At 43.1% G+C, this 21,112-nt stretch overlaps 1 protein-coding gene across 3 annotated transcripts in view; it reads right to left on the bottom strand.

The window, feature by feature from the left end:
• Window positions 1-21,112, bottom strand: part of LOC133949969 (ADAMTS-like protein 1) — a 91,387-nt gene that overhangs the window by 48,081 nt on the left and 22,194 nt on the right. For all 3 annotated transcript variants that reach the window (XM_062384091.1, XM_062384088.1, XM_062384089.1), the window contains exon 2: window positions 12,009-12,125. In XM_062384091.1, the coding sequence (XP_062240075.1) occupies window positions 12,009-12,125 (117 nt within the window). The remainder of the gene's footprint in view (window positions 1-12,008; window positions 12,126-21,112) is intronic.

Raw genomic sequence — 21,112 nt, 5'->3', positions numbered from 1 at the left:
GAAAAGAGAAAATTACATCACATTTCTCTTTCGCAGTTTACGAAACAAAATGAAGAAAGTGACCTCACGTGTCCTCCTATAACTTTAGTGTCAGGTTGTGCAGGTGATGGAGAGGGAGAGGAAACATTTGGATGCATGTCTGGAGAGTAACTGCACAGGAAAAGAGCTGCGATGGATCAGTGCAACCCCATCCCCACATAAACAAAACCTCGACCCTGTTTTCCCAGAAGCTTTGGGGGCTGTAAGTAGCTGTAAGTACTGTAAGTACTTGTACTTACAGCTGTAAGTACAAGTGAAGAGAGGACGAAGACGAGGAGAGGATGAAGATGAGTACGAGGAGACCAGACGTGTGTGCAACTTTTAGGCCCAAGTCATTTTTTTTTAATACACCCAAGACTTAGCATAACTCACCCAAGAACAGACAAAAACCAACACAACACCAAAATCCCACCAAAACTAAATATGACCGATTAGCAAAAAAGTATCAACGGCCCCAACAAATAAATAAATGGATAAATACATTTATATTTTTTAGTCAACTAGAAATGTAATTCCATCCCATTCAAAAGCCTAAATATTCCATGACATTGGACATGAGTTAGAGATGCTGAACAAGTGCACTCTAGGTATTCAACCACACTTTTCATCATTCATCCTCGACAGCTGCACAAACCTTCCTCTCAACACCTGAAATAATGGGTTTTGCCACCTTTAAAGCTCAAGAGCAGCATCTTGTGTCTGAGCGACAACACTGCAAGTTCAATTACAGGCTTATTGCTAAAACAGCCCTAACCCAAACCCTCCGTTCATTTCACAGGGAGCGTCAACATTTGCTCAAAAACTAAAGAAGAGTAATGTAATGGCTGCAAAATGTGGCATATGAGACGTTGGCCTCAGCCATTACACAGAGTCATGGAAAATGTCTCCCAGCAATCGGTAAAACGTTAAGTCATGACTTGTTTGCAGCGGCAGCAGGAGAACAGAGCATGATTCCCACAGCTTCGAATATCATCTCCAGCTCTAAGTTCCCCCCCCCCCCCCCACCCTTCAACACACTCAGTACATGCACAGGGGGTATACCTGCAGTATGATCAGTGTGTGGGGTGGTTTCAGCCTTCTCAAGTGTGCCAGAGGTTTACACAAACTGAAAATAAGAGGGTGTTCAAATAAATCCTCTTTCCCACCCACGGACCCACGGACCCACGGACCCACGGACCCACACACACACACACACACACACACACACACACACACACACACACACACACACACACACACACACACACACACACACACACACACACACACACACACACACACACACACACACACACACACACACACACACACACACACACACACACACACACATATGTACACATTTAAAAAATCACATAGCACGTATAGACAAAATATTTGTTTCTCTGTCTGGCGTATCCTCATCAAATTCTTGCAAGAGAAGCAGCCAGTGTGTGTGTGTGTGTGTGTGTGTGTGTGTGTGTGTGTGTGTGTGTGTGTGTGTGTGTGTGTGTGTGTGTGTGTGTGTGCGTGAGTGCGAGTGCGAGTGCGTGTGTGTGCGCGAGTGCATGTATGCCAGACAGGAGCCGCAGGCTGAGCTCATCTAGCGGGGCTTCACTCTACGCCTCCCTCTAATTGGTGTCTCTTTGCCTCGAGGAGACGTGCAATTGAGGGCGAAATAGCGCCAGCCTTTAAAATCGCTCTCCCTCATCCGCCGCGCTCCCTCTCTCCCACCCTCCCTCACCTCCCATCACTCCATCATCGACGGCATCCCGGCGAGAGACGGAGGAGAGGGGAGACGCTCCTCAGCCGCACTCCAACTCCCCCTATCATTAGCCCAGTGAGGTCATTCAGAAAAACTGATGCTGCTCATTTGCTTGCGGCTCAACCTGTAAAAACCAGAGGCGCCACAAATCATAACCCAACAGTATACAGCATATTCTTCACTTAGAGGAAATAAAACTGTTTCTAACATTCGCAGAGGTCAGTGGGAATTCGCTGAAAGAGATGTTTGTCCTCCTTTCTTAAATCTGTTCCAGTAAGCTGTTCATTTCTAACTTATTGGAGATGAGCTCCCGCTTACTTCCTGCACAATATTAATTATTTCTTCAGTGATCGTATGATTGATGGCTTCATATTGTTGCCACAGATATATTCACATTTGGCTCCACACTGATGCGAAGATTAATACTATAAATCACAGACAGACTCTCTTTACAGACACCCCCGTATAACAACACAATGCAGACATTTCATCAGGGGAGCGACAAAGGAAGAGTTGTCTTGGGTCAACTAACACCCTGGCTCCCGGCCCGTGGACCCCAGACAATGTTTTCATCGCGGGACCTTCGTCATCTTGTCATTGGCTCATGAATCTGGACACTTCAATATTGCGTTGTGTCACTTTCATTGGGAGTGTGGTCGGGATTCAGCGGGTGGTATGCAAATAGTGAGGGAACGCCCTTCCTATAGCGCCACGTGCTATTCCAGCACTTACAGATAGAAGAGCTTTTTTTCTTTACCCTGTTTCTTTTTCCTACTGTTTGAATCAACTATAATAAAAATAAGAAAACTTAACAGGCAACAGCAAGGTGAGGCTGTTTCTAAAGCTGGTCAATCGGGTGGAAAAGAAAGAAAAAAAACACAGACAAACATAAAAATCCTGCTTCTTTAAAATGTTTTTGGCCTCAACTGCTTCACATATTAGCTTCTTCAAACTCAGCGTACGGTGCATGCATCTGGGAAGCATCATCGGAATTAATCCCACGTTGCCGGATGAACAGAAACGTTTTTTTTCCTCGATTCAGAGAACGGGGCAGCGCTCACAATCAGCCCGAGAGCATTTAGTAAAACTCGAGGGGGCACTGACAATAATTGAGCTTCCACTACACACAGCTAGTCATACAAGTAAGAGGGTATAACATGCATGATTCATGGAAGACTGTAAGGCCACGTCATCGAAAACAAGTCGTCTCGGGCCTGTGTATGTTTCCGGAGGGGAGAGAAAAAAGGTTTTCTAATAAAGGCTTGTGCTGATTAAGAGCATTGAATCCTTCAAACACAACGTGTCCATTACTCATCAGTGGTGCTGGGAATTGTGCGAGAGGTCATTATTATACCATTCGCTCTTAAAGTTTCCTTTGGATACTTGAGTTTCTTGTTTGATTGCAAAACTGCAGCCAAAAAAAAAAAAAAGAATACAGTGCACAAACAGAAGTTAGTAAGCAGTAAGGCATCTAGAAAATAAGCCTTCATCGGCTCTTTGGGTAACGCTAACAAGTGCTTGACCAGCCGAACCACTGTGTCGAACATTTGTGTTCTCACTTATAGCCCCTCCAGAAAATTCCGGGAAAAATTCCAGATTTCAGTGCGGGTCAGCTTTGGGAGCCTCCATTTTACCCAGTTTAATATCACAATCTACAAAATAACAGCTTTTAAAACATTTTAGTTTAAAGTTTATTCAAAGAAACTCGAGCAATATGAAATACAACTCAATATATAGTTCATGCCTTAAAAATGACTGGAAGGTCTGCAGTGTGTCCCGGTTCCAAAAATTCTTCGCAAGCACACTGCTGCTTTATTCCCTGCACAAGAATAGATATGCATGCTCAGCAAAAGAGTTAAATGGAGAGAAAGTGACTCAAAGGAATCTTCGCAGACGACCTACAGGGATCTGTTCATTATGCTAATTTGAAGTCAAAGGCTTACCTCTGTGTTGTGTAAAGCTGCGTCTAAGTACGCCTCCTTGTGTTGCAAGCGCTGTTCACTTCTCAGCTTGGAAGGGTGTCAGAGCAATTTTTCAATTTTGTGGTTTGTGAACAGATTACATTCTCTCCCAGGGCTCCCTGAGAGCGAGGGAGCTTTCTGTGAACGTGCACGCATGTGTGTGTCTGGTGTGTTTGTGGCCCTGCTGCAGGTCCGTGCTCATGCACTTCATGGTCTTGATTTTCTCATGTGTGCGCTCGCGTTACTTACAATGTCTGCAGCGATGGCTGCTCAGCATGCACCGGAGCAAGACCACCCCTTTCAGACCTTCTTCCAATATATTGTAAGTCCTGCGCAGCCAGAGGTGCAGAGTTTAGTGCCGGCCTATAAGAACTTTAAAACCCCCCCCAAAAAAATTCCCTCAAGAAAACACAACTCAGACGAGCCCTGCTGCTTTAAGCTCTGACGAGTATAAATTACATTCTGGAAGGACGGCTTGTGCTCTCATCCAAAAGGACTTGCTGAGTGAGGTGAAGGATGTAGTTGATAATGCAGCAAAATCTGAAAAAAAAATGCCCAGAGGGCTGAATATGAAAATGCAGATCATTGCAACCTTATAACAAAAAAAAATACAACTGGACTTAGAAAACTGTCTGAGTTGTTGGCACACATTTGAAATGAGAAAGAAAAGAGAACTTACATGGATGATGACACCACAAAATCCATGTTGCAGATATATTTATAATGCCCTTGTTTGTGCAGCAGATGGATGCAACCGGAGATCCAGGTTAAACTTTATTTACGATTGTGGCTTTGACTCATTTTTATTGAAACAGTGCACAGACAGTAATTCAGTAATTTAGGCTGCAAGTAATGATTATTGCCAAGGAGGTGGTTTCCATCTGCGTCTGTTGGTTTTGTTTGTTCGTTTTTGTTGTTTGTCAGCAGGATTATGCAATTACTGAAGTGATTTGCACTAATGGATGATTCATGGAAAGAACCCATTTCATTTTGGTGCGGATCTGGTTAGAGAGACGGATTCTCAGGATATATATGAATTATATACGGCTCTTGATTTTTAAGAATCTTATGTATGGTGCTGACATCTATGAGTTTGCTTGGGATCCACATCATTATCCAGATCTGGTTTTGCATTGGCTCTACTGAATGTTTTCATTAATGATTAGTATTTGTTTTCTCAATTCACTGATTATTTGTCTTGGTCTATGAAATATCATAAGTTTGTCAAGACTGCAAAGTAATACTTTTACAATAATATTGCTAATTTTCACTGACCAAGTTTTTTCTTAAATATGTTTAAGCGGCAAATCTTACTCCAAAAGGGCTCAAATAATTAATTAATCCTCAAAAAGGTTATTTTCTCTTCATCAATTAATCAAACAGTTTAAATATGCCATGATAATAAAGGCTTTCAAAAGACTTGTTTCATAAAAGCGGCACCAATTGGATCCTTGATACATCGATCCATTATATGTATAACCTATTCTTTTAAGATCGCAGGAGCCAATCACAAATTGCATTGGGCGAGAGGCCAGGGGTGCACCCCGGACCGGGCAGGGCCAGCAAACGGCAACAGACCCTTCACAATCACATAAATGGTCTATGGTCTCCAATTAACCTAATCACAATCTACATGTTTATGGACTGTGGGAGGAAGCCAAGTAACCGGAGAAAACCCAAGTGATCAGAGGGAGAACATGTTAACTCCACACAGAAATACCCTGGGAAAAAAACGGGATTTTAATCGGGAACCTCCTTCCGTTTCTTCAGATGAGGACTAACACAAGCATCAAAATACAGTTTCAGGAATCAGCTAAATCTTAGCAAACCAGCAAACCAGTTGTACAGAAAGCAGAGCAGGACGTGGTCTTCCAGATAGGACAGCTGGGAGATGTGTATGTTTGTTCTGCTACTGTTCTGTACATGCCCAGCCACCACCACACACAGCGATTAGAGCCCACATTAAAGAGAGGGATCCGTTTCGAGTTGCACCTTTCCCACTGTTTTGACCTAAACTCCGCTCCGCATGGGTGGCAGGGATCCTTCAACAGCAGGTAATTAGTGCTGTAACTCAGGATAACACCGCTGCTTACACTGGAGAGTGGCTACACACGGCTGCTGGAGCCAAGTGGCCACTACGAACGATTCCTAGAGACGCTTACATTGGAGAGCTGCTGAAGTTATTAACGTGTTAGAATGCCACCCCTGCAGTTAGTTTGTTTCTATTTGAAAAGCAACGTTCTCTGCTGAATGTATTTAGAGCAGGATTCAGTCGCAGAGTTTGGGTGTGAGCTCGTCAGACCGAGATGTTATCGCTTGGCTGCATTATTCCTTGTTTGTGACACAATTTAATTTAGCTTGTTAATCTTACTTAACCAGACTGAAACCACATTCATGGCAAAGGCCTTGACTTATCCTGCCCACACGCCCGTAGACACATACACAACCAGAAAATAAGAGGCCTAATAGTAACAATCGCCTCCACTTGGAGGCAATTAGCACACGCAGTGCCAAAACCCCAGAGCTGACATCCAAAAATTCCTGGATGAAACTTTTTGGCATCAACACATCCCCATTGTACAAGATTTGTCTCTGTTTGTGTCTGTGCACGTCTCTGTGAATGCACGTCGAACATGGACTCGAAGATAAACATCTGCAACAGGGAGTGCGACCTGCAATGTAAACAATTACAAATCAATCAGTCTGCGGGAAATTGTGTGCGTGCCTTCACACGCCGATGGAGGAAGATATTGCAGGGGGTGAGGAGAAAGGAGCACAGGGGATGACAGGGGAGGAAGAGGAGATAGGGCGCATTAATCAAAGACATAGTTTTGGATGCTGTGCATGAGCGAGGCGACATGTGATAGTGTTGAATGCCAAAGGCGTAGTAATCATGAACACATGGGTTTGCCATATTGCACGGCACAGTATATGCACAAGCCAGCGTGCAAACACAAACAACCACAGTATTGAATATCTCAAAGGTTTTGCTGTGCAAGTGTCTCTGAAGAGGGTAGCGTGCACCCAACAGTAGCCGGCAACAGACACACAACTGGCTGCATGCATTCATACACAGCCACATTTGTTATGTGGGTGTTGTGGTGAGCTCTTGTCCCTGGTGGCATTACCTCAGCAGCACCACTCCACTACCCACAGTGCATTGGTGTGAGACCACATCAAGTCAGCGGGAGATACTCGCTGCGCCAGAGCCAAGGCTTTACTGAACACATATGTTGAGGGAACAAACACAGGGTCGATAGAAAGATCCACAGTCCCAAGCCACGTGGCTTTACACCACATTCACCAGCACTCAGCACTTTCTTCAAGAGCGCTGGAGCCAAAGCTCCAAACAGCCCTTGCATGTGCCAAACGCCACTCAGCCAGCCAAGGCGAACAAGTCAACAAGGCAAAAATTCTCTCAATTCACCGCTCGGCTGTTCAGGCCTTTCTTTTTCTAGTTCAAAATGCACAACGGACATCATTTCTCTCAAACTCTTGTCCTGGCCTGTCTCGCAAAACAACTCTCAACAGAGTAAGGGTATCGTTCAGATTGCTGGCTATGCAAAAACAAACACCGGCATTCATGGCGGCTGTAGCTGGCATCACAAAAGCAGTTATTAGTTCACTGTTTGGACCCAAGGTTTTCCAATACAGCTACAGCAGGAGCAGCTTCACACTGGGGCAGTGTTTCCAAACAACTCAGTCACTGTCAGTGCTGTGTGGACTGATCCAGAGGTTAACTGCCCTGAAGTAAACAAGTCAGATGAATAATCATGAGCCCCAGCTACAATTTCAAAAGAGAGTGATGGGAGGCCTTGTGTAAGTTTGGATAGAGGTGAGTGCTGTGTCCATATCTGTTGTGTATTGAAGGGGTTGTAAATCAATATAAGACACGCAGAAAGAATTCTATTTAGTAGTTTTCTTTGTGCCTGGGTGAGGTTTCTCTTAAAGAGTCTCCTCCAAAAGATCCATCATTGTCTTATAATCGTCTCGCTTTGGTTACACTGCCCCCCACACTTTCCTACGGTACTGCTCCACTTCATCTGTGACCATAAGCTTTTGGAAGCTGTGCAAGAATACTGACAACATGAATGCAGATAACGGACAGAAACGGGGGCTGGGCCGGGGATTCAGGCTCTGCAGGTCGGTGATGTTGTCCGAGGCAAACTCTGCTGTTTTGGTTGAGAATAGAGCTCTTTGGAAACCTGCTGCTTGAGAGCATCTATACTATATGTGCTTTAACCATCCAGGTATCAAGTCGCCCTGGGAACAATTTTTTGAATCGGCAACTGTCCCACAACCAGCAGAGACTCCAGGAAGTGACTGGTCCTGTTCGAGAAACAGCTTGGCCCATAATCCCTGTAAAACTTTTCACACATCTCTGTTCTCCTTTTAGAAATTTGGGGAGGCATTTATGCAAAGCTAAACAAACCATCTGCTAGATCCAGCTGCGTATTCATTGTAGAGTTCAGCAAGACTGCTAAGAAGCTTTTTCCCCCCAAAGTGTCCGACGATCCATTCGAAAAGTGACGTCTGGTGTTTTTATGAAGTTGTGTCAACATTCACTGTTTCTCACCAAAACACAGTGTGTGTATTTAAGAAATCTATTTCCTTCCTTATTTAACATTTACAGAGCTGATTAGTTTGGGAGAATTCGAAACCTGTGGTTTATTCCCATATCCTTTCCTTGTACAAACACTGTCCATGTTTACCTGCTGAATAATCTTCTACTTCCTTGCTTTTTTGGCACATTACTATGATTCTAAGCCACATGTTGAAGCCACAAACTGTAAATAGCGTGAAACCATATGTGCACATGCAAGAGATACGAGCAAACACTGGGTCCTTCTCTTAAAAGCCATGCTCAATAGCACTGCCAGTGGACAAAAACTCCACAGGGTGGAAGCAAAAGTTAAAGCTTCGACTTGAAGTGGTGTTATCACCAGGGGGCACAGCACGCAATAGGAAATAACTTGAGGCTAAACATCCTCCCCGACTGCCAAAACGAACATGCCCATCCTTTTAATGAAGATAAATGAAGTGTTCAATTGTGCAAGACCGTTGCCCCCTCCACCTGGCGCGACATGCAAAACACAGCTGCCAAGTCGGCGTGCAAATGAGCAATGGGCTTCCCTGTCTGTGAGCCGCTGCTGCCCCAGTCACCGAGTGCTGCCCCTGATTGACGACCCGACTGGCCCTTGGCCCCACTTGCCCAAACCCAATTACTCCAAACCCCCGACACCCTGAACCGTCTCGACATTTGCTCACCCTCGAGGTTTTTAAAAAGGGGGGGGGAACTGCCCATGACTGTAGCTGCCTGAAGTGCAATTGAGCATGTAAAAACATTAAGGCCTGGATCGCTCGGGCATGTGATAAAGCGAGAGAGACAAAGGGCAGAGAGGAAGAGAGACGTCTAACAAAGCATCCAGACGAACGCAGGGGGAGAAAAGGTGAGAAAACCAAACAAGTGCGAGAGGATGAAAGCGCCATTCCATGAAACGTGTAAAGACAGGCAGAGTGGAAGTGTCCTCACAGCGGGCCTCAGGTCTTTACTGTAGAGTGGGGCTCTAATGACTGCCATTACCAGCACTTAACTGTCACAACCCATAATATCCTGGCTGTTATTGGCGTGGTTGACAGAGAATGTGACCCACAGCAGCAATCAGTGCAGCTTGACCCTAAGTGCAGCGTGAAGTGGATTGCAGGGCATAGGAACTAATTATAAGCACTCAGTCTATTTTTTGAGTCCATAGTGCTTCTGCATAAGTAGCTTGTTCATGTGCACTTCTTTACTACGGGTTAATGATTGTTTTTTTATTCAAGCTGCAATCCTAAATATTTATTACATTACAACTGATCAGATGACGACATGGAAAGGGAAAGACGTCCCTCAGAGTGACCAAGCCCCAGTGAATTATCTCCCAACTTTGCGGTTTCATCTATACAATGACTCAAACTCCACTTTAACCTTTAAAGTTTCAATTCTAATTCAACTTTTAAAGAGGAGGACGTCTCATCAAGGCTGTAAGCCGCACTGCTGCCAACGTTCCATCTGCTTGTTTCTCTGATTACTTAAGATCCAGACCTGTCCTTCTACCAGTTAGAGTAAGTTGTTTTAAAAAGCAATCACAATTCTAACCATGCCCAACAACGAAGCTTACACACGCACAAAAGGGAATATGTACAATGCCATTGTGCGGCTACCAAATCAAAAGGACATTTCCATGACAGACAAGAATTAGGACATTGTTCACCAAACTCAACTCAATACATAATAGGCCTAGTCATTTTCAGACATTTTAATGAAGAGGAGTCATACATGACAACAAATCTGATCATTTAACAAAGCTTAGCAAAGTGTTTAACACCACTTTATGACATCTTTTGACTGAGTTACTGCCGCAACTTTGCAGCAGCTCAAACGAACATGCTGGAAAACTTCACTCACGGCCAAACAACGAGTGGGGATACTTGTAGCTAGATTTATGAGCAGCTTCTCTGTTTATCTTTACACTCTCTCATTCAAAAAAAAAGACCTGCTCAGACTCAGCCGCCAACATTTCAGCCATCAGACCCCCCCTCACGTTACCATTCAGGAACTTCCCAACCCAATAGACTTATTTAATATTTGTTTATGATTGCTGACATTCTTGAAGGTCTACAGTGCATACTTGCCATCGCAAAAATAAATATGGATTAATTTAGAAAGGTATGTTAGGCCTCAGCTGCTTTAGACAGCACTATTCCATCGACTGAGCTCGTGGTGGGGCTGCCAGGAAAAACACTTTCCTTCGGAGAGAACAATTCATCTGTGGCCCTCATGGGGGATAGGGTAAAGGGTGCTGGGAGGGTCAGTCCTATTGCCCACCGTCCGACCCTGGCACACGCTCATGAAGTTAAATAAGGGAAAGTGAATACAGTTTGAGATCTACATCCTGGGTTGCTTGCTAATTAAGCTGCGCTTGTCTTGGCTGGGGATCAAGTTTAATACTGAACCACGATCCAACATAGAACAGGGCTGCAGAGGCACTGAGACCGAAACCAGCTGAGTGCTGAGAGGAATCAGTCGTGTGGCTCCCGCGAGTCTGCTCCTTTGAAGGCGTTTCAGCATCATAAATGCAGCAAAACTCCACAGTTTAGTTAGTCCCTTTGTTCTGTGCTGTCTTTCATATAAACATGAGAAAACTTCAATTCACCAGTGAATGATTCTAATCTGACTTTGATTTTTTTTTTTATGTTCCTGTCTTTGTCATAGCATCAGATTTTGATGTGAAATTTCAGCTTTTTTTCCCTCCAGTTTCTATAAAGCCAGACATTTTAGCCAATTAGCCGTTGTTTTATAAGGTTACTGACTGAAAAAAAGGAAGACTTTATAAATCATTATAATTTAAACAGCTTTTACAGGGTTGATTTCTTGTGTTTGGTGAGCCAAAGACTAATCTGCTTTTGTGAAAAATAAAGATATATCCTATTCTCAACCAGGTGTTCTTTCACCACCAGTGCACCCTATTTGCACCTGTGTATTGATGTCACAAAGGTTGTGAAACATGTGTGTGCAAGATTTTTTAAATCTCACGTTACCGAGGAGGAGATATGAAACAGAGTACAGTAGGTTCAAATACACTATGTCCTCACAGCGGATGGAAAAGTGCAACATTAACCTTCCCCTCAAGATGGCATTCCTGATAGAGATGGCGTGATATTGTTCAAAAACCTTAGATCAGTTTTCACATATTCCTCTGAAATTGGACCAAGACCAATCCCATCACAAAGGGTATAATGAGATAGGTAACAAAAGCAGCTCAAGCCTCCATCCCACCCAATTAGATAAAACATCTGGGTGAGAGATCGGCTTAAGGAAGAAAAAACGCTACAGCCAGGACTAACGTCTCATCAAAGGTGATGACAGAGTGGGAGCCATGTGATGCCAAAAGCCTACCCAACCCTGGAACGTGCAACATTTGTGCTTGTGTGTTATTGTGAGTGTAAAGTGTGTGCCTCACATCCAGCTACGTGAGCCAAAGTCAGACTACACCTCCTCTCCCAATGTCCCACGATCATCATTCACTTGTATTCATAATGAAGGTGTAATGTGGTTGACTTTTTGCTCCTCTTGTGTGGTGTGTTGCGTCAATGTATTGGCTGATATAGTTTCATCTGACACATCGATTTGTTTTTCTTAAGTCCGAATAAAGGTACATGTTTGAAATAAAGAAAATTGACCGAGGGGACTCTTCTGTTGTTTTTTTTGGTCAGGCACTTACCGGATCCTCTGGTCTTTGGCTGACGTCATGGAGAGGCTCTTCGGGGAGGTGGTCTCGTCGAATCAGAGTATATTCTCTGATGAACACTGCGTCTCCATCGTTGGCCCACACAGCGACCTGGAAAATTAAGGATAGGGTCACAAGTGTCCTTTTGGTCCAGACAATCCCTCAATCACACCCACTTCACGCAGTAATTGTCCAGGTGGGCGGAGGTGGGAGCGAACGCAGAATTCTCTCCTCTCAGTTTTCATCACACAACAATATATACAAGAAAGAGCAGAGTCTGATTATTACCTATGCCAAAGATGTTATGTTTTCAGCCCTATCAGTCTGTAACTTGGTTGGTTTGTTGATTTGTTTGTCGGTTAGTTTGTTGGTTTGTTGGTTGTTAAGTTTGTTAGAAGGATCATGCAAAAACTGCTGAATGGATTTCTAAAAGACTTATTGGAAGGATTGGGACATGGGCCAAGAAAAAAACTGTTTAATTTTGGGCCGATCTAAGAAATAGTTTTCACTTTCTTTAACATTGTGAAATCAGAATCTAGCCAATGTAAATGTGGTTTCATAAGAGGACTGTTGGGGCTTGGCGGAGGTATGCACTCTACTGAGTGCCGTTCTAGTTCGACAACTTCTTTGTTGTTCAGACCATAGTGAATCTACCAAACCAATGCTATTTCACCACCGTACTCTGGAGCACAGCGATAGCGGGAAATGTAAGTTAATTGTGGTAAAACTTCCGTTCCTGTTTGCAATCATTTACTAAACACAGTTTTTTTTCTTTGGTTTGTACTCTCAACCACAGATCTTGATGAGGGGGAATCATCGAGGGCTCTGGAGGGAATCACAGCACGGGAAATGTAATATCAAAAGACGTAGTAGCCCACCTCCTCTGGGAGATGGGTAGGGGGTGAGAGACATCTTGGATAGGGCCCATTAGCAGCACAGCAGGGCCCGCATTCTCGAGGACGCACAAATTCACAGAGCAGGGGCCCTCAGCTGCTCTCTGTGGGTCATAAACACCCTGTGATGACCCAGGTCAACTGCCTGCCTCCTGGGCCCATGCCAAGGCAGCACAAAGCAGAGCAAGGGAAGTGGGTTTAGTGTACTTGACGTTCTTCACATTATAGGGGGGCTGCAGATCTTCAGTCGAGAGGCAAAATAATAGAAAAATAAAAGTGCTACTAAGCAACTGCAGCAAAACTGACACCACCTTTCTGTGGGAAAGGCCCACGGAGTGCAGTCCTAAAGAGGACAAATCAAATTGGGTCTAAAGCCCTACACCCAGCACTGCTTAGCTGCTGTCACTTATGCAGTGGGGGGATCTGCAACAACACATAAGTCACTGCAGTAAAATGTGGGCAAAGCCTCCTCGGATGACAAAGATCCTGATGTGCAGGAACACTTTTGTTGGGCATGGATCTACAGATGTCGCAGCTGTTGGGCCAAATGCAACAGTTTTGTTTGTCTGTTTCTAAGGACATAATATTTAAATAATATTAAATCATTTTCAATACCTGTGAGAAATACACTGGGAAATCTTGTACAGCCTGTTTCTCAGACCCCCAAACTGCAGCATACCCCAGACACCAGAATGCATGGAGTACGGAAAGCCAAATAATTGATACGAGAACTTTTTATCAAAATACAGCCTGCGACTGGATGTCTGAACACAACAAAAGATCTTTGCTGACAATTGTGCACTGAAGGAAGTCGTCTCTGCCACCGATGCTGAAAATGAAAATGTTGCAAAACCACAAGCCAGGGTTAAGGCAGACATGTCAAACCCGAACATTAAGTGTGTGTGTGTTTGTGTGTCAGCAGGGATGTACTGAAAACCACTTGAGTGACCAGATGTCCTTGCTCAAGGCTAAATGGAGGCCCGGTTGAGATGAACAAGCCGATTGTGTCATTCTCAAGAGATTTTTTTCTCCTCAAAAATGATTTTCTCACACACTATTAGTGTCTTAACACCAGACCAATCTGGCAACCATTTCCTTGTCATATCATAGTCTTCGTCCATCCTCCTTAAAGACATGGGATATGCTGGAACCGGACTGAGCTACAGGCTAATGGTATATGACAGCTAAACTCCCACTTGCTGGAGTCTTAAAAGAGGGATCTATCAAACATGTTTACCTAAGAAAACAAGCTTTCTGTTAGGTGCCAGTGCCAAGCATCCTGCACAGTGCACACCCATACTGGAATTAACCATTAGGAACTGGCAGAGAACTTGATATTTCCAAAGAGAGCCACAGTGCTGGGTTATGCCATCATGTAAATAAAGGCAGTGGAGGATGCTGAGAACATTGTTTAACTGCTATGTATGTATACAACAATATGTGGCCTACGATTTTCACTGGTCCCCTAGAGGAAATTAAATTCCTGTTAAGCTAAGATATTGAAGAGAGGCCCCAGGATTTGTTTCATACATCACAGGTCATACAATGGAGTCACTACATCAGGTAAATTAAGGGCCCTATGTTACATATAGTCAACAAGTTAAAAACACTTGTGATCCTCAGACAGACACACTTAAAGCCCCTCGTTTGAAGTCAGTGGCGCATTATTTATCGATTATTTTACAGGAGCATTCTTAAGATAATAAAATACACATGTATAGATGGGTGCACAATAATGCATGTACACTCTGCAACCATAAACAGCATTCACTATTCAACAAGATGCAACAGGCTCTTGTCCTGTTATATTGTTAAATACTAAAGGTGAAAACCCCACAAAATTATTACCTGTAGTGTTTTATTAAAATAAAATTCCATCAACTTTAATGGTTAGGTTTACACTCAAACAGGCTTGAGCATGAACATTCACAGATAATAATTAATATTACAGTTTATACTACACCCAAGTATGCAGATATGTTCAATGCAACACACAGAGAATTGGTTATTTGGACACTCGTGAATTAAAGTCATTAACTCTACATGAAGTCTTTCTCCTGTGTCGGATATAATGTGTGTTAGAGTTTATGCAATGTTCTCACTCAGGCAAAGTGTGAGATTAATCGAAATGAAAATGACAGGGGTTAAGAAAACACACGCTCCAGGTTTGTTGGGGTGCTTGTGATTGGAAGAAATAACTCGTCAGGCATCTAACAAACTACCCACAAGAGGCCCAAATCCTGGAGCCTGGATGTGTCAGTTTGACAAAGGACAAGGGTGGAAGTGAAGCAGGGAACCAGGCCGGTGACTCATTAACCTCCAAGACGAGTCCGATTTCAAAGAGCACCTCTCCACCAGGCAAAAGAAGAGGAAGTGAACTCGGGGGCAGGTCGGGTCCTCAAAGGCACATAATCAACAGTAATAACATCCAACGTGATATTATAATTAAGCTTTCCTACAACGTGGTGCCAGCTTCCACTGTTTGGGTGGAAATTGTGAAAAGCGAGCGACTTTTATCGTGTCACACCGGGCGAAAAAACATAAGACTCATGTTTCAGGAACTGCTGCCTTTGATTTATACGATTCTGTCCAATGTTTAGATAGGGACACCCCGTTCTCCAGAGCTGCTCCTGTCTGGACGAAACCTAAGAGGAAAAGATATTTTTGCTAATCCACTTTCAGGGGGATTTATATGAGTTTTCGCTCAAACACATTTTGAAGGAGGAAACATTCTCCTTCTATTCCTTTGAGTCTTTTATCCTCTTCCAAATGGTGCCCCTTTTTTCATCCGACGACTTCTTATACATCCGCCACTGCCCCCCCCACATTGATCTGCTGGTGGATTTTTCCGCTTCCTATGAAGGAACCATGGGATTAGGATAATCTTAGTTTAATATTTGCTCAAAACAGACCAAAGGTCACTTCAGGATTTTGGGGCCGATGAAGGTGAGAGTCATTCAGGCCATGATGGGGTCGTGGCTCGCTTCAGGCAATGAGAATCCTTCAGTTTAAGAAAAGCAAAGGAGAAAAACACCCCTGGATACATTCGCACAGGAAACCTGCAAACCTGCAAACCTCATGGCTAAGCTCTCTGGGAAACCAAATAAAACTGAAATACAACTTTCATCACATTATCTGATTCCTGATGGATTGTTTAGCTATCTTTATGCTCTTCGTCAGACGGCCTTTGAAGATGCACTTTATCCCCGCCCTCTCTGCCAGATTCCTCTCAGCTTGATTTACTGATCTCTATCTCCCAAGAGCAGCCCGTCCGGTGAGCATGAGTAGAAGAGTGGCAAGGAGCTCAACTTGTCTCCATTTCTGCCCTCGTCAGCTCCCACACTTCTCATCTTGAACACCACAAGGAATGAGAAGCCTCAGGGGAAAGAGGGGAAAAAAGAAAATCTACCTTTAATAGGTGAAATATGTTCCTGGCGCTGTCATCACATCCCGCTCTGTTACTCCCGTGTGTTAATGTCTTCTAATGATGCGTGACACCCTTCCTGATGATGCATGAGAACTTCCTTGACGCAGGCTTACCTGTTGAATTTGATTTTGAAAAACGATACCGGTGCAGAACATAAAGCAGATCTAGTTAAAAGTCTAAAGTTGATGCAAGCAAAGGGGTCAATGATCTATATCACAGATGTACGTAGGTTTCACCCAGTTTGCGTATGAACCTATTGTTTGCAGTGGTAACACCCCTTCACCTGATTGTGTCTGTATAGTAATGGTTTGTTATGAGGCTATCTCCCCTGTCACAACTCCGATATCAGATCCTTTCTTATCAACTTCAAAAGGAATACACGCGTGTGCCCGCTTCACTGATGCAAATGTGTTTATTGCTTGATAAATGTGTGCGTCAAACGTGACAGCTACTGGGGGGTAAGTGATTACTGGTGATTCTATCGAGGGCTAGAGCAAAGGGTTGTTTTGCTTAATGGTAAAAAAAATTATCCTTCATTTCCTTTTGACAAATGAAGGATAATTAAAAGATGCCAACCTTACCATCTTTGGAGCTTTGCCTTTTTTCTACCTTGTCTGCAGTAAAAAAAGACAGAAACTGAATAAGTTCTCCTCTCCAAGTCACAACTGTAATTGTCCCCAACACATTTATGATGTCAGCGTTTACTGGTGCATAAAGTGCCCTCTGGTCCTTCAAGCTGCAACTTATCTGCAAAACGCTGTGAGCCATTTAAGGGGAAGAAAACAAATACGTTTTTTCATGACATTCTTACATCGATAATAGTAGCAGGACCATATTTTGACGTGTGCATGAGCTGATCTAAGGTGATCGCAGACGTCAGAAAGATGATGTGATAAAAGGACTGACAGGCGTCTTAAAAACTTGAGGGAGTGGATAAAAAGAGCTGGTGGCGTCAGCGTTCTCATTAAACACAAAGACTTTGACCGCTGAGCAATTGGCTCGCAGCATCGCTTTTTTTTTCACTCCGCTCCAGACACTATATGACAGGCTGCACTGTCCTGTTCAAACAACAGACGCAAGACAAGAGCCGATGCACTCGGATGCGAGGGGATTACTTCTGCTTGGTAAAAGCCATGGCGGTGGAATCGACCAGTTCGCCCGAACATCACAGCGTCTTGTGCGTTCAGTCCACCGGCAGACATAGTGAGGATTTCCAAAGATATAAGAACGTGAATAAGAGGAGCTCTAAAGACTGGTACCCTCCAAATTTTGCGTTTGTGTGTAGCATTCTGCAGATGAGGAGGATGAGGAAGGACAAAAGCAGTCAATGGACCAATAATGGCGAGACACTTGACACCTGCCAAGAACATGGAGGCCACATATTTCCCATGGAGAATGAATTTGACCTGCTGCTCTTCAAAGAAACAAATGAGTAGAAGCAGGTGAGATCCTCAATTCATTCATTGTTTTGAAATGCAAGTATGTCCAGATATCTTACTCAAGGGACTGTCAGAAATATCACTTTGGTATTATGTTCTCTTTTCTTGCTTGTGAAAGAAATCAAATCCTTTAAACTCCATGTTCTTCATAAGCTTTTGATTAAATGTTTAATTTTTGTCTGTTATGAGGAGCTCTGTTCACGATTGATAGCTAAAAGCTTCTCTCCTGCCACGTCAAATTTTTATAAATGAAACCTCAAAGTACCATTGTCCAATTTCAAAAGGTTTAATTTGTAATATAATGCTTTACTGTTTGGAATGTGTAGCATGTATCATGTGTGCCACACAATAATATCAAATAATCTATTTCAAAGAAAATAAATCATTGCAGGAAATTCCACTTTTACAAATCTCAAAGGTTACAGCAAACTTAAAGGTGTGTTGCAAGGATCATTAAGATGACAATAAAACAATACAATTTCTTGTGACAGCGGTTATCGGTGCTGCGTAAGTTGAGACCTCCTGAATACGCACGCAAACAGACACACAAGGTTGGACTTCAGTCTGCAGGACACTGTGAAGAGGACTCAAAATGCAGAAACACAAAACTTGTTAATGATATGAATAAGTACTGACTGTTTATGTCTTTCTGTTCTTATCTTCCTTTAGCTTTTCTGTTCATCCACTGATAGGAAGCAGTCATCAAGACACCCACTCTCAGACCCAACTGTTATTGCCTGTCATTAGAACTGACACTGGGGCGACAGCAGCAATGACAATTTACCACATATAGGACTTTTAAAGTCCTCTGTAATATAGCTTTATTTAATAAATGTACTTCATTTATTTGCTTTCTGGCACATTTTCTGGTTTAAAATTCTCCCTTTAAAGTAAGGTGAATGAATCCCTTCTGGGGTTGCAGCGGCAAACCTGATACACAGCAATGCATTGGCTGTGACGCAAGAAGTAGAGAAGGTCCACTACCTCAAAGGTTGTAGTTTGTGTGTGTATGTATGTATATATATATAAACATTCTAAAGTCTCTATTGATGTATGTTCTTCTGCTGCATGGGGTAAGCTGGATAGGGTTGGGTGGGTCTTTCAGTGTGTAGGGGTTATAACCACTCGATTTGTGATGTGTAATTGTATAATTGTATTGATTACCCAAAAAAAAAAAAGTTTTAAACATAAAAGGTTGTGGTTCGATCCCTGGCTCCTCAAATCTGCATTCCGAAGTGGGCAAGACACCGAATCCCGAATTCCCCTGTAAAGCACTTTGAATGGTCGATAACTCCAGACAACACCTATATAAATAATAGTGCATTTACCATTCACATGAGAGTTAAGTCAATCTTCTTGTCCAACTATAGAGACAGTGTGTTCCTATTCCTTTAATCATGTTATTCTATTTATATTTGCTCTCTGATTTTAACTGCTACTTCCTTTTCAGTTAGAAGGACGACAAAAATACAGTGTTTTTTAAACTTATTGAAGCCATGGAAAATTACCAACACTATAAAATAAGGTAAACTGACATTACTGTGGTTCAGAGGGAACTCTTTAAAAGCCGTGGCTGGCTTTAATGTTGCAGCAGATCCGCGTATACAGGAGTGACGGTGTTGAGCACTTTAACGTCCACTCGCATGGTTTAAAAGAGACAGGATAACTCATCTGAATAAGTCATCATCTATCATTTCATACCAGAGTTGTCACCAGCCTCGACTGTCTCCCAACCTCAAAGTATCAGCCTGCAACGCAAACACAGACCAAATTCTGTAATGCGCACACCGGCTGTGCCCTCACAATAAATCACACGTTTTCACTCCCGAGCTGACCACAAGTCGACTGCAACCCGACCCGCTTGACCGGTCCGAGCCTTCAAAAATTTCAAGGAGCATATTTTCTGCTAAGTAGACAGGTTAGTCCACCTGCCGGCCACGTATAGGGGCACAGGGCTTCGTCCGGGAGACGACCCAGTGTCGGCTTCTCGTGTCTCACAGATGGAGCTATAAACTCAGAGGCTGCTTCATCCCATTAGCCAGCAGTGAGACGTCTCAATGCAAAAATAGCTTCACCACCAACATTAATCCCTGCAACAGACGTCATGTGGTTTCTTCTGCTCAGGTAACCACTGCTATTATGTTTAATGTGGGGGTTTTCAAAGAGGCCCGCAGAAGAGCTCTGCCTGCTCGGCAAACAGCATGAAGCTGTGACAATGCCGTACTGCAGGACCACAAAGTGAAAAGTGCTTTTCCTGAATACACTATATATATAGAAAACCTCATCTTCTAAGAGACATGAGTACAACAAATGCTATGTTAAGATACATTCTGTTCAAAAAACTGCCAACTAAATATTTGATTTCCACTTCTTCTGCAAAACTTAGATAAGAGGGCACATTATTAGCTTTAATTAATTTGTTGTTAATGGGTGTTGCTTCTCTACTAATGTGTATATATTGGCTACTGGACTGATAAGGAGCACTGTAATAACTATTATTATGATTGCTAATATAATTATTTAAAACATTTGAACATGCTGGTATAACTCTTTAAATATAAATATACATATAAATATAAATGATTGTTGTCCCTGAGAAAGGGAACAATGCATGGATGGATGGGATGGACGTCACATCATATACAAGCTGCAGCAAATACGGAAAGTCCTTCATTGGTTTCCATCTTCTGCTACTGTACTGTATTGTTACTGCTGTAACTATGTGCATGTCCCAAACACTATTCCATCAGAATGAAATGAAAGAAATGAAAAGCAGTTGGAAGGATTTGGTTCCTGAATCATCATATTTTCAGAATTCCCCTGTGGTCAGATATTCTCAGGCCAAGCTCTCTGTCCATGGAGTGAAAGTAAAAAATATGTCAGAGAGACCTGGACCTGGATTCAACCCTGATACATCAGCTCTGCTTTAGGACATCCACCCAGTTTGAATCTTCCATCACACCCATGATGGATGGCCTTGGCCCTTTGTTATGGCTGATTCCATCATGTAGCACAGGAGGGGAACATTATGCAAGAGTGTGAAATTGAAGCAAGCGCAGGTGGACGGTCAATGACAGAATCACGTTTTCATGGGATGAGACTGGAGTTGGTTTCCATGAACTCATCCATCTTCTCCACCTCTGGTTTACTGACCCGGTGGGCCTAGAAGACAGAACTGAGCAAATCCATCAATTACTTTCCCACAGAGAATTTTAATAATCACAATATCAGCGGCAAAAAGAGAGAAACAAGTGGATCAGCATCATATTAAATATGATATTCAATTTGTGGCCAATTCAGTCCATGGAACAAGATTAAACTACACACATTAAATCTTAC

The sequence above is a fragment of the Platichthys flesus genome, chromosome 24 (genome assembly GCF_949316205.1).
Source record: "Platichthys flesus chromosome 24, fPlaFle2.1, whole genome shotgun sequence".
Lineage (NCBI taxonomy): Eukaryota > Metazoa > Chordata > Actinopteri > Pleuronectiformes > Pleuronectidae > Platichthys > Platichthys flesus.
The sequence above is the reverse complement of the archived record's forward strand: the minus strand, read 5'-3'. Positions and strand labels throughout refer to the sequence as shown.